General features: G+C 43.2%; 2 protein-coding genes and 1 long non-coding RNA gene across 6 annotated transcripts in view; 2 read left to right on the forward strand and 1 right to left on the reverse strand.

Moving 5' to 3' along the window:
• Positions 1 to 14: 14 nt before the first annotated feature.
• On the reverse strand, positions 15 to 11,200 carry mafk (v-maf avian musculoaponeurotic fibrosarcoma oncogene homolog K). 2 transcript variants are annotated; one of them, XM_019866441.1, is made up of 3 exons: positions 9,977 to 11,200; positions 745 to 823; positions 15 to 675 (listed from the first exon to the last, which is right to left on the reverse strand). In XM_019866441.1, the coding sequence occupies exons 2-3, from the start codon at positions 787 to 789 to the stop codon at positions 235 to 237; spliced, it is 486 nt and encodes a 161-aa protein (XP_019722000.1). In that variant the 5' UTR covers positions 790 to 823; positions 9,977 to 11,200; the 3' UTR covers positions 15 to 234. The 2 variants fall into 2 exon arrangements, with proteins under 2 accessions (XP_019722000.1, XP_019722001.1); XM_019866442.1 differs by lacking the exon at positions 9,977 to 11,200 and adding an exon at positions 7,131 to 7,660.
• Positions 832 to 4,674, forward strand: LOC109513784 (uncharacterized). The gene is made up of 2 exons (XR_002167862.1): positions 832 to 4,437; positions 4,508 to 4,674. It is a non-coding gene; the product is annotated as an uncharacterized LOC109513784 (long non-coding RNA).
• ints1 (integrator complex subunit 1) overlaps positions 5,413 to 13,467 on the forward strand; it is a 26,256-nt gene continuing 18,201 nt past the window's right edge. The window contains exons 1-2 of one of the 3 annotated variants that reach the window (XM_019866427.1): positions 5,413 to 6,587; positions 6,741 to 6,857. The gene's annotated coding sequence lies outside the window, so the exon portion shown is untranslated. Of the gene's footprint in view, positions 6,858 to 12,287; positions 12,772 to 13,467 lie in introns of those variants that run through there. The other 2 variants (XM_019866426.1, XM_019866428.1) reach the window with 2 other exon arrangements.

The following is a 13,467-nucleotide window of genomic DNA, read 5'->3' on the forward strand; positions in this document are numbered from 1 at the left end:
GAGGTGGGTGGGGGGGGGGGGGGAGAGAGCCCCAAAGGCAACCCAGCGATGTCAGGTCTGTGTACGCTTTTAAGATAAAGGACAGGAGAAGGGAGAGTCATGAATGCAGCATAAGATCACTTGGAGCTTGTCATCCTGTCGATCCACCTTCAGTCTTACTACTGAGGTTCCTCTCGGCGCGGGATGAGGCCGGGTCAGGGTCAGGCGGGTAAAGAGAGCCCAGTCCAGCGGACACTACGACGGCGCCGAAAAGGGTGTCGGACCGGAGCTGTTGTGGTTGGCCGACTTGACGATGGTAATGACGCTGGTGGTCGCCACTTTGCCCGGCGACAGGGGCCCACCGCGGGTCACAGTCCTGGCGAAGCACTGTAGCGCCTCGTACTTGGCGCGGAGGGCCTCCAGCTCCAACCGCATGCTGGCGTTCTCGCGGGCCAGCTTGTCCACCTCGTGCTGCAGCTCCGTCTTCTGGCGCTCCAGCTCCTCCTTCTGGGTGACGCGCTTGATGCGGCAGCTGGCGGCGTAGCCTCGGTTCTTGAGCGTGCGCCGTCGCTGCTTCAGCCGCACCACGTCTTCTTTGGTCAGCCCGCGCAAGTGCTGGTTGAGCTCCCGCACGGACATGGCCACCAGCTCGTCGTCGCTGAGGGCCGGGGCATTCTCGCCCGACTCCTTCTTGACCTGCGGCCCGGAAAACGCAGCGTGAGGACCCGATACCTAGTCCAAAATGCCGTCACGTCCGGAGCTTACCTTTAAAGCTTTGCTCGTCTTGAAAGGAGTCGTCATTCCCTGCATGCAGACAACTTGCCACACTCTCACAGGAGACGCACTGAGGCAGTAGATCGGAACAGTGTTAGTCACTCAGGATACTTGTAACGTCTTATTATTCCACTAAGCGCACAGCTTGGGCCAAGCAAGGCCTTCGTAACACTCTATCTTCTTCATTTTACAGCGTTTCTTGAACCATTCAGATTTCAAATGTATCCTCGATAACGACTTTTGGTCAAACACAGACACACTCATATCATCACACAAATGCAATGCACAACCTTAACTTCTTTGTTGGCTTCCCCAACCAACACTTTCCCCTTGCTCTATTATGGCGCACCTGCAAAATGGGATGTGGTGGCACCCTGTTGGCCGCAAAGCCTTGTGTTGATAAAGTTTTCATACACTTTTTTGGCAAAACTCTCACAATGTAGTGCTGACAAGAGAGAAATTGGAAGCTAATGTCGATTCTGTACATTACTCATATCTCTCAGTTTTGTAATGCACATGTCCAGCTATTCAATGTTCTCCAATTAGGAGCTGAACGGCAAAATTGACAGCATCCAGAAAATGTCACCTAAAAACACCAGACCCTGAACTTTTTGTTCGACTGTAGGTCATTGAAAGCTCCTTAATGCCTCTCCAGCAACTTTTAGCATCTTGCCATTGGCCATGTGTACCAGCAGAGGACAGCAGGACTTCAGCTGAGCCGTTGTCTCAACAATGTCGTTCACTAGAATGAGCCAGCACCCCCCCTGACAGAAGCTGGACTCTTGAGAAAAAGTCCATCTTGTCACAGAGCAGGGTGTCCACAGCCCCCCAAAAAAACAACGCCGTGACCAAAAGCAAGGGCTCTATTTCAGGACTTGGAAGTGCCATGTTTCATGCTCGGTGGCTGCCATGGCAACGTCCCTGTGAATGGGCGTGGGAGTATGAGTCACATGGTCAGCGAGCGGGTAAACAAGGCTCATTCATAACCGCAGCAGCCGAGCTCACACAGCCTACAAACAAGTTTTTTTTTCTCTCCCCCCCCCCGCCAACAAGGTGGTGAGGAGGGGGTCCCTCCGTAACACCCACCGCCACATGACAGGGCGTAAATTACTGTCACGTCAGCATTACATTTACAGTACAGTCATGCTGACCTTTAGCGGAGCGGCTTGTGGAAAATTCCCCGTGTCACGGTGGAATAGTTTCCCTCATAGTCACGGGTGTATTTTTACAGGCAGACAATGTCGTCTATCAGCATCCCGCTGCTCAGATCCTCTTTCGCCGGGCTTCCCTGAGCCTCTGCATGCCCTTATTTATCTCTGCGGGGGTAAATTTAGACGCCGCGCTTGAACCGATTTCTGCCAAGTCGACAGTTTCACTTGAAGTGATATCCTGGGAAGGCTGTTCTCGAAATATTCCCTTGGGTGGGGCGGCAGTGGTCCTCAGGCTTTTTACACCAAGTACCACCTCAATAATTACTTAGCTCTCATCGTCGCACCATCATGAACCAACATTAAAATACAGTTGCCAAGAAGGCCCAAGTGTGACTCAAAAGGCAGAAGTAAATTTAATATTTTTAAGAAACCATTAAAACATGACCGTATGTACAATTTGAACACTCACAGCTTAAGTTGACTGTCAAATTAAACTGCGTATTTAAAACAACCACACAACTTTGCTAGCTTCATGCTAACACAATGGAAAATGCCATTGATGGGCTAAGGAATAGCATCGATAGTCGTGCTGTTCTAACAGTGCATCAACACATGTAGACAGATGATCCAACAATACTCATGGGCATATATTCTTTATCCTCTGTGAAAAACTAATGGTACAGCAGTTTCCCGAGTCCCTCACAGTAGCTGCAAAAGTCTTGCGCCTTTGTGTCTTTGTAACTATATTATATTGGCCCCATTGGCCAAACCGCACCTACCACATTAAGTCGCAATTGAAAAACTGTTTATGTCTTTACGTTCTCTTTAATTATTTTATTAAAGTATGATGTTTCCGTATTAAAAACACATTGCACACATTTTAGTTGTGTTTTTTTGTGGGATGACGACATCCTATTGTTTTGATTCATCTCAACGGGGAAAGACGATTTATACTCATACAAATGTTTTCAGTTACAAGTGTGGTCACGTAACTAATTAAACTTGCATCTCAAGGCACCGTTTTATTTAAACAAAGAAGTTGATGCCACTCCAGCTTTATGTACAGCAGGGGTCACTGACCCGGCGCCCGCGAGCCTGAGTCACCCAACCAAACCAAAAATAGCTTACCACTGAGGGGACATTGTGAATTTCTGGGACAGTTTTACATGTGATCATTTAAAAATGTAGTATATAAATACAGTCTTGCTTATTGATGTTTCCTAATGATTGTGACGTGATCAATCTTCACATTCATGAATTCAGATGTGGGCATCAACGTGGTAGCCCTTTGCATTAATTCGCACTCAAGACATGTATCTCAGTTTCAAAAAGGTCAGTGAGCGATGATATATAGTTTGAACATGTAATTGATTCAGGTATTCTTTGGCATACTACATTTTAGGAATCAGTGCTTGAAGCGAATGTTTTTTTTTTTTAAAAGCAATTTTGAAGATGCTGTCCGAAGCCGAATCATGACATCCCAGTTGACAGGATAGAGACCAACATCAAAGCGTTCCAGTGTGCTGAAACGCATGACTAAAGCCAACCACTAAGTCCTGTTTCGGGATTCTAGCAACATCTACCCAGCTGCATCGCCAAAGTAAATATATTTATACAGTATATGGTATTCCTCATATGCAAGTCGTTGGAAAATGTCTTGTTGCGTCAGCACGGGGGTCCCTGGGAATATTCCTTGTGAAGATTATGGAAAAGTGTTGCATGTTAGCAGTATGGGAGGCCCCTTTCCTTCATACAAGGGGGCCTCTGGCGAGAACCAAGACCTTGTTTTCCTGAAATTCTTCAGGCATGTACTTGTGTTTTTCTAAGGTTCTCCTCATCAAGATGCCAAAATTTCTTCCACAAGAGCTCGCATGATAGAACCCAGGCGCTCGTGTACAAACGGGACAGATCCCCCCCCCCCCCCTTTCCAACAGACGCAATCAAGAAAACAACTCGTGCGAGGCCATTCTGCAAAGGCAGTCTGGGAAAATACCTCCAAAGGGAAAAAAAAGGGCACAGATGGCTCGCTTTGAGAACAAAAACCACATTCCTGAGTAAACACACATGTGCCGGAGCCTCTCATGCAAATGTTCACCGGAGCAAACCCAAGATGTCCCGCCATGCACTCCACTACAAGGGAACGGGGAAGGGGATGCGGGCGGAGCTGAGACTCTTCCTCACTTGTTAAACAACAGTTGCAGTGTACAAAATGTCTGGAATTCCGATGTGTCTGCTGTAGTTCACGTGCCCAAACAAATCAAACGTAGCCTGTGCGCACATGCCGGGAGGTCGGTTATAAAAACATTTCAATATACAGTAGAACTGTGGATTCACATATCTTTTCAATATTTTAATTACAGTATAAATTGTTGTTGTTTTATGGAAAACACTCGATAAACTATTCTATTTTCCGAGGTTGCCAGAGGAGAGAGAAGTCGACAGCAGCTTTCCAAAGACGTTATAAAGAGCATGTGGCTATCGGCGATTGTGTTCACGATTTCAACGTTGATCAATGAGGCTCGTTTACGAAGAGGTGAGCAATTATTCCGCCAAATATATTTTCATTTAAATTCACACAAATAGCACCGCAATCTGCTTGGCAGCGCAGTTTGTGAAGCATTGAACCATCTGCACGTGATTTGTGAATTGGATGCCGATGATGATTCCGACGGTTAGCGGCTCCACAAAAGCTGGGCAAACTGATAGTGAATTTGTCCCTCGATTGGTTTTGAGTCCAGTTATTATCAGGGGTTTTCTTTTAATTTTTGTCCTAAAAAGAAGAAGAAGAAATTGCGCTCAATTCGATTTTTTTTTTTTAATGAAAAAAAAATATGGTTTTGGTTTTTTTTTGCCAACTGAAATCGTGTTGGAATATAGTCGGGTCAATGTGTTTGTTTTTTTTTTTTTTTTTTACATCATGTTTGACATCTTGTGATAAGTTGTTGCACAGTTATACCTCATTTTCTTGATTTTTTTTGCTGTGCATCTTTTATGAACCTTGAGTTTAATCTAAGTCAATTTTATTACAGGTGAGAATTTTAAACGTCATAACGGATTATTTCCTATGGTGAGAAAATAACTTCCAAATCTGAACAGATCAAACAGCATCCCGGAAAGGTTGTTATTTTCCTCCCTCTTTACTTTTTTTTTTTCTAAACTCACCTAATTGCATTACCTCAGAAATCCCCGGCAATAACTGTATTGGAATGACGCAATGGCGCATCCGCGACAAAGCTCGGAGTGATCCGTCGCCACAAGGTTTGAGATAAAAGACGGTGCGGCGAGTCAATACGTGCAATAAACACGCAGGCCCTGACTGATGTGGAGAGCAGAGCGTGTCTCGCGTTGTTTTGGGCGGACGCATCACTTTGAAATGGACACTTTCAAGGATATTTTTGGACACCTCGGGTCTATTTTTCTCTTGTTTTTCAAAAACAATCCAACATCAAAGCACGCTCGTCTGCGGACAAACAAGAAAAACAACAAAAGACTGCTTGTTTGGTGATGTGCAACGCTAATGTAGCATATTCACTCCACATTTAATATTCCTTGCGTTCTAGGGCTGCAACTACCAAATATTTTGCTATTCCGATATCCTACTGAAAATCCTATCGAATAATCGGGTATTCGCATTGAAATAAAAGTTTCTATTTTTCTTGCTTGGTTAATGACAGAGAAGACAAAAAAAAACATTTACACTTAATAATGAACGACCAACAGGTTTTCATTTTTAGATATGCAATATTTTATACCCCAAATTAAACTGTGCTTAGAGCACGATTTCTTTTCTAGTAACGGCAAGGTTTTCGACAAATCCCTAACCCTGGGCATAGATTTTTGGTCTCTGTGACAAATAGTGACGTCAGAACCACAGTTACCATTTTGCCGGCTAAAACAAAACATGTGTTACATCTTCTGCTTTTGAAAATTAATTCAACAGCAATATATATGGGGCACTGGAGCGCTTGCTAGTAGGCACCCGCCTGCTTGCTAGCAGGCGCTTGTTAGCGCTAAACACTGACAACAGGTGCCTTACAATACGGTGTCAGACTAATTATGTCATTTTTTTTTCATGACCTTAATTAGCGATTGAACATTATTCCAGGATGTTATTGTATTGTTGAAGTCGGTAGCAACAGTTTATAACGGCAAATGGCCCCATGCAGAGCCAAGTCAGCCATTCCACCGTGACATGCTGCTATTAAAAGCAAAAGGGTACCTAGGCGTTGTTCATATTTTGTAAGGTATATCTTGAAGTTGTTACTGTCATGCATAGCATATATACTTGTTGTTGTGGTTAGCTTGACTACTACGTCTTGGCAATGAACATGTAAATAAGGGGATGCCCGAGGCAAAAAAAACAGTCTCAAGTATTTTTTTTTTTTTTTTTTTTAATCAAGGTAGCCAAATTATTCTGACTCATTTCAGCTCTAATGCTTTTGTTAGATTTGTTTAGGTCTTTTGTAATGTGTGAATGTACTGGGTTCCCTTTTACATATGCCGAGTAGTTTTACTTTCTTTTACTTTTTTTTATAAAGTGGTTGAACTTTCTTTTGATGCTAATCCACTTTGCATGTTGTCATGATTTTTCAACCCAAGCACGATTTAAAAAAACACTCGTGTTCTTGATGACGTGTTTGTTTGTTTTTTTCAGGCATCTGGTCAAGTTCAAGGTTGCGGCAGGTAACTGGAGGGCCCGGCCCGCTCCAGAAATAAACAACACACAACCGCCTTGTTTTCCTTCTTTCTATTTGCTAGTTCCGAGGGCAGACTTGAAGCCGCCCTCTGACAGATAATCTTTTGGCACTTTTTATTTTTTTATTTTTTTCTCCCCAGGCGGCTGTTGAAATTCATCCAACAGACCCTGTACATGTGCAAATTCCACTCTCTTTCCCCCAGCGCAGCACATTCGTCGGGATCCGGTGTGAAGGAAACGCGGCGCATAACCGAGAGGTGAGTCATGCTGTTTACTGTTAAAAGCCCCAAGCGGCAGGCAGGGAATCGCACCCTCCCGATCTGACGTTTCCTGGAAAATCCCGTTGTTTCACGAGAAAGGAAGGAAAAGTAGCCCGAGCAACGGTTGGCATGACCACCGGAGATCTGTGGTGCGGAAAGGGTGGAGAACGCGCTGTATTCCAAAGACAATTTCAAGAATGCAGAACGAGGGCTGGGAAAATGAGCCCACATGGAAAAGCCGTGTGTGAATAACAGCAGACAAAAGCTCACGTTTAGCAGTCGCCGTGAACTCCAAAACAACAAGCTCAGGCATTCTGGATGTGTGCTGCCAGCTTGCATTCTCACTCTGTGTGGAATCAGGAAGTTGCAAAATGTGCATCAGCGAGTCGGACCTGTCCAAACCAGCGAGGATTTCCCAATGACATCCCACCAAATAAATAACCTTGGCCCGAGCCGCACCTATGAGTACAATGAGGCCGGCGAACCGGCGGGGTTGAAAGCAGGATGCAGCTCGCCGTGTGACCGTGTAACTGTCAGGTCATTTCATTAGGCACCCCTGCACAGTTGAAGGAGATTGCCTCAAAAAGTCTGGCTTGACAAAAATCATCATGCTCACTTTTGATTGACAAGTTGGCATCAAACTGCACTGCATCATGCTGAGGGCAGTTTCTATTTCTGTGCTTTGCCCACTTATGATGCGAAAAACATGGTCAAAACTTCCTTTAGAAATAGCAAACGCATGCTGAGAGAGTCCAGCACAGCACGTCTGTCTCACAGTTCTGAGGTTCAAGTTCAAATCTAGACTCCGGTTTTTCTTTGAGGTGTTTGCAATGTGCACCCCCACAAGTCAAAATACAATACAGGTATTTGCTTTTCTCCATTTCGGGGGGTGGGAGGGTCTGCCCATTTTTCCCTGTATTGCAATTGGACTTTACACAGATGTGATGGGCTGCATTGGATCGGCAGATATTTGCCGTTTTTTGCAAAATCAGTCATCGGTTATGAAATCATGAGTTGCCGATCGATCCGTGACGTCGATGATCAGATCTGAAAAATTCAACACAGCAGCAAACAGTCCAGGTATGTTCTGTGCTGCCATTGTTATTATTTTTCCCAGCATATCGAATAGGGTCTGATTTATTTATTTTTAAAAATCTGTGTATGTAATGTTTATCAGGATTTTTTGAAAAAAATTTGAGTTTAACCCCCCCCATGCATTTCAATGGGGTTCACTGATGCATGCGTTTTGGCCATTTAAACAACTTGTTGAAATAGTTTGGATAGATTGGTCGATCCTTGATCAGATTGCTGACAGTTACCGTTTGTTTGTTTTTTTTTGGTTTTTTTTACCTCGCAGATTGGTAATCGGTGATCAGCCCCCAAAATCCTCATCGTGTAAAGCCTAATACCAATTAAAAAAAAAGTCAGAATTATTAAACAAATACACAGATTAGCCTTATGCTAAATAGTGGCAAATGAACCATGGCTTTATATGAAAGGCAATTTTTTGATCTACTTCAATTACAGTCGCTAACTTACTCGACACTTTGATTTGCAGTCTTTTAAGCGTTTAATACGACGTCAAAACATTCTGCCAAACAATTGTGGTGTGAACATGACTCAGTAAATCACAAATCAGATGAGCAAATAAACAGTGAAATTTTTGTTACTATTTTGCTTGGATGGCCAAATAGGATGGACTGAAACAATATGAAGAAGTCAAGAATAACGGTTTATTCAGCTATTGTTTAAGTTAATGTAATGAGGGGTTTGCTAACAAGAAAATGCTTACAATATCTTATTCAACTCTTGTTACTTTTCAGAAAACCATACTATTAGGCAAAGCGAGCAATGTCTGTTTGAGGCAGCCATGGCCTTTGGATCTCATTCGATTGCGCAGGTGTAACCAAGGTATTATTAGCCGCTCAAATGATGTTTACCCGTGAGTAAAATCGCAGGCTTGCATAGCCAATCACCCGCCTCCCTCCCTCAGAGCGAGCGAGGCAAAAACACATCAGAGCAAACATCCCTGTGAGTCATCACATTGCTCACCGCAGCTATGTCACTTTCACAACACTCCACCAACCACCACCACATGAGCGCTCTGCATTCTGTTGCCGCGTTTCATCCCGGGCAAAGTAGTCAATGACTGGTGACAATTTAAATACATATCCCCTTGTCTGGATCTCATGTGCTTCATCACGCTCACGCAACAAGCGCACCAGTGGAAAAGAAGTGAGTCAGCCCTCGGACTTAATAGAAAAAAAAACTGTGAAGGGTGGTTGGGGGGGGGGCGGGGGTCAATTGAGGCACATGTTCACCTCATGACAGATGAGAGCGCCCACTCCCACATTCTGTGCACCCACCCGGAACAAGATTGAAAATGCAAGTTGGTGACATTTAAAGTGAAAGAAGTGACTCAAACAGTGAGCGTACGTAAATGGAGTTGCGTCAGAGTTCAACTGAGCTCACACATTCATTAAAAAAAAACTCCTCATAACATTAATTACAAGTGCATGATTTTGCAACTCGACACTATGATCCACATGAGAAGACTTTTTGTTTTTTCCCCTGGGAAGAGATATATTGTTGATGTATATATATGCTCCCCCCGCCAGCCTTGCCAGTACCGGTGGTCTGACGACTTATGGTGCCCTTTGTCCGACATGTCGAAAATGTACACCACGTGTTGTATTCCAATGTCAAAAGCAGGCTGGGATTTGGGCTGTTTTTTTTATTTTTACGCTCCATCTCAGAATGAAACCAGAAGTGTGGTACAAATAGTTTACAGACTCTTAACACCAGTTCAGTTTTTTTTAAATAATCTATGTCATAAAACAACCATTCGTGTATCATTATTTAAATTACAGGTAGCTTAGTCGTACTACTACTACTTTTAATGTTTCACTAGAATGTATGCGCTCACTTCACCTACTTTTAAAAAGCCTTCGACTTTCACTCGTACGTCAACTCCGTTTATTTCAACGTAACCGCAAACTCTCGAGTAAGCCGTTTTTGGCCACCGTTTATTTTACACGTGTCGATTTAAACTGTTTGTTTTCTGACTTCCGCATTTTCGCAACATATCTAAACTTATTTTAAATAAACAACCTCACCTGTTTGGGTGCGCGTGGATCCACGTGGACTGGAATGCGCGGAAAAATAAAATATTTAAAAATATATATATTTATATGTCCGGTTAGGTGGGAACCTAACCCCCCAGGGAAAACGAGGCCGTCGAAGCCGCTTTGCTGAGTCCGGCAGACGGCGACGCAGCCAGCCTGCGAGCGTAGCGTCCTGCTAACTCAATTCACCCCAAAACAACAACAATGTTACTAACATTCCACGCTCCCGCTTCCGCAAGCACTGACGTCACCGCGTCCTCATGACCGCCCCCTCCATTCATGAAAATAACTTAGTGCTGACGTCAGCGCCGGGAGGGGGGAAGCCAGAAATAGAAGAGTCTGTTTTTCTTGCGGAGAAAAAAGTCCTAATCTGGTCGAAGAAAGCGTGTACTTTTGGAGTTAAATAAGATCTTAAATAGCGATCTTGAGCCCCAACAAGTGGGGGTGGGGGTGAAGCTTGCCTGGAGCAGCAACATTCCATTCCGGAGGAAAGTATGCAGGGCAGCGGCAGTCACAGGATTGTTCTTATTGGGCCCGCTGCAGTCACAAGTTATTTTTGCTCTGCGATTAAACACTCGGTGTGTTTAAAATGAAAAATGGGGGGCATTCACTTTTAAGCACCCTGATCCATAATACACACTCATACACAATATTCGTTTTTTGCTCCACTGGATTCCACACTGGAACAGAATTCAGGCAACGCGAGTTTAGTGTTTACACTCCAAATAGTGCAAGTGGCTTAAGTAAGGAGAAACACGGATTGGCCATGGAGTGTACAGTGCCCCTAAATTTTTTTCAATCCCTCCCCGCTGGCTTTTCCACCTTCTTCCGTGTGACATGTGCGCACGCGTGTCTGACAATGAGGCACTCTAAAGTGGCCGCTGATCCTAACCAAGGTGCTTAAGTTCTTATATAGTTGAGGTGGGGTGACTCATGCTCGGGCCCGAGTCTGTCACTACACCCTGTTTTCGCCACACCCAATAGATCTGTAAAACTGAAGTGAGTACTAGTTGAGAACTGCATAGTTTATTTCACATGTTTCCAGCAATTATCCTCAAACATGTATTATGGATTTAGAAACACATTTCAGAATTCACTTGACACGTTCTTGAACTCCCACCACTGGTCCATATGTGACTAAGTGGAGTCACACACGAACCACTCCCTCATTGAATCTTAGCAGGCACACACACTCGCAGCTCGGTCACCTGCTGCCACTTAACTTGTGATTTAAAATGCTGTCATGTTTAATAGCCAGTGAGTCAATGGCTAAGCTTGTTGTTCTGCGCAGCACGTGGCAATGGAGATGCTTGTTTACTCCAGACCACATTTCTCCTGTGAACATCATCAGATAAGTAAACTTGCTTTCATTTGTCCAATCTGGTTGCTGTCAGCCGACATTTGGACATCACATGTGAGTGACCCCCATAATGTTTGATCATAAATTTCAGCTTCAATTATCTTTACTTATTGCCATGACCAACTGGAAAAATAACAACGAAATGTTTTGGTCATGCTTTGATATTATCTGGTGAGAAAGACTCGACTTTCATCCGTTTTCTATAACACCAGTCCTCATTTGGGTTGCGGGTGATCTGAAGTCCCAGCTGACTTTTGTGTGAAGAGGCGGGTTACAGTAAGGCTTGGATTGGTTGCAAGCCAATTGCAGGGCGCATATACACAAACAACCATTCACATTCACATTCAATTAGAAACAGTTTCGAGTCTTCAGGAAACCTAACATGCATGTTTGGGGAATGTAGGAGGAAGCCTGCAGGATATGCTTCTGGATAAATACTATACTACAATGAGACTTTACCATGTAACGGTGTATGTTGCATAACAACTCAAACAAAATAAAAATGATTGCAGTGAAAGTCTAGTATGATGTAAATACCAGTGATTCAGCGTGTTATGTACAATATGAATGTTAAATGCCCAAAGCACAGCAGTAACATAATGAAGTCTAGTGGACCTAAGATGGCGCCCTGAGGTACCCCATAATAAATATTGAGTCATTTAGATGTGAGCTCATCAAAATGAGATGATCGGTTGTGTCAAAAGCTTCGTATAGATCATCAACTAGTGCAGCTCTGCTCCTACGATATAGTTGTGATGGTGCTTTCTGAAAACAGATCGAGCATAACATTGATCTATCGCAAGGAATTCCTTCAACTGTTCAGTTGCAAGCATTTTTAGGATCTTTACCAAAACTGAAAACTGAAATGGGCCTGTTGTTATTCAGAGGACATTTGTGAATAACCGTAGCGCATCATTATTTTGATTTGTAATTATTATGATGTTTTATTCTAAATTTTATGATCTGCATATTATGAATTTATTTTTATACATGCATTATAATTTTAAATCCATGTAGTTTATATAATTGTATCTGTATTTTGATCATGTAAGATTACCTATCGTGCTCTGCCAAATATGAATCCTCATCTTAGAAAAACGTGAAAATTCACTCAAGAATATAAATGACATATCGCTTTTTTCAAAAATAGAGGCTAAAAAATATTTATGAGATGAAGTCACGTTACTCTTTTTTTATTTATTTGCCCATGTTCAGCAGAGCGAAGCGAGGGAGTGGTGTGTGTTTCAGGCATCTGTAAGAGTGGCGAGCTGTGCGGTCTGAGTAGTTTTGGATTACAGGAAGTATCATTGAGTCACTAATCGCCATGCCCTTTCTTTTTTTTTTATTTTTTTATTTTTTTTTTTTTTAATCTGAGTCATTCTCTTCAACTTGCTTGGAAATGTGATCTGGCACCAGAGGCCTCCTGGTGTGTGAGAGATCTTTCCCTACCACCTCCAACTTCAAATCAAATCAGGCTTGATGTTGACCATTCATGACATTTAGCTCACATTTTCCCCATGCAGATGTTTGGGCATTGTTGTAGATTTGTTGCTAAGACATACAAATGCTATCACAACTACTGTTCCCATATGACACCGCTGAACATTCCACTGACGTCACGCCAAATGATGAAAACACTTTATGTCGCCAGCTGGAAATGTAACTTTTTTTTTTAGTTTTTGATGTAATACTTTTTTACCATTGGCAGAAGCTGAGGCGAGACTACAGTATTTCAATTATTTACAGTGCTGAAATATGCTCTGAGATTGTTGATGGTATCTCAAGACAAGAGTTAGAGGGCGGGGCCACATTGGAGCAGTCATTACATCAGCAATGAGCTTATTCTGACAAGATGGAAATTGTTAATTGAGTCAAGTGTCCAATATTTACCATTCTGCAACGTAATAAATAATTAGGAGTAACATTATTGACCATATGGCACTTCCATTCAAGTGGCATGGAAACTGCTGCCACCCATTGTTTGCGGACCGGAATTGAACTCAGGGACGCTGCGACAGAGGCTCCTCGGTTTGCGACACGTGGCAGTTCGACATTACGAACGGAGAAGAAGGCACGCTGTACTGTACAGTACTGTATATCTAAAGTGCATTTTAAATTTAAC

This window comes from Hippocampus comes, unplaced genomic scaffold, assembly GCF_001891065.2.
Source record: "Hippocampus comes isolate QL1 unplaced genomic scaffold, H_comes_QL1_v1.1 scaffold99, whole genome shotgun sequence".
Taxonomy (NCBI): Eukaryota; Metazoa; Chordata; class Actinopteri; order Syngnathiformes; family Syngnathidae; genus Hippocampus; species Hippocampus comes.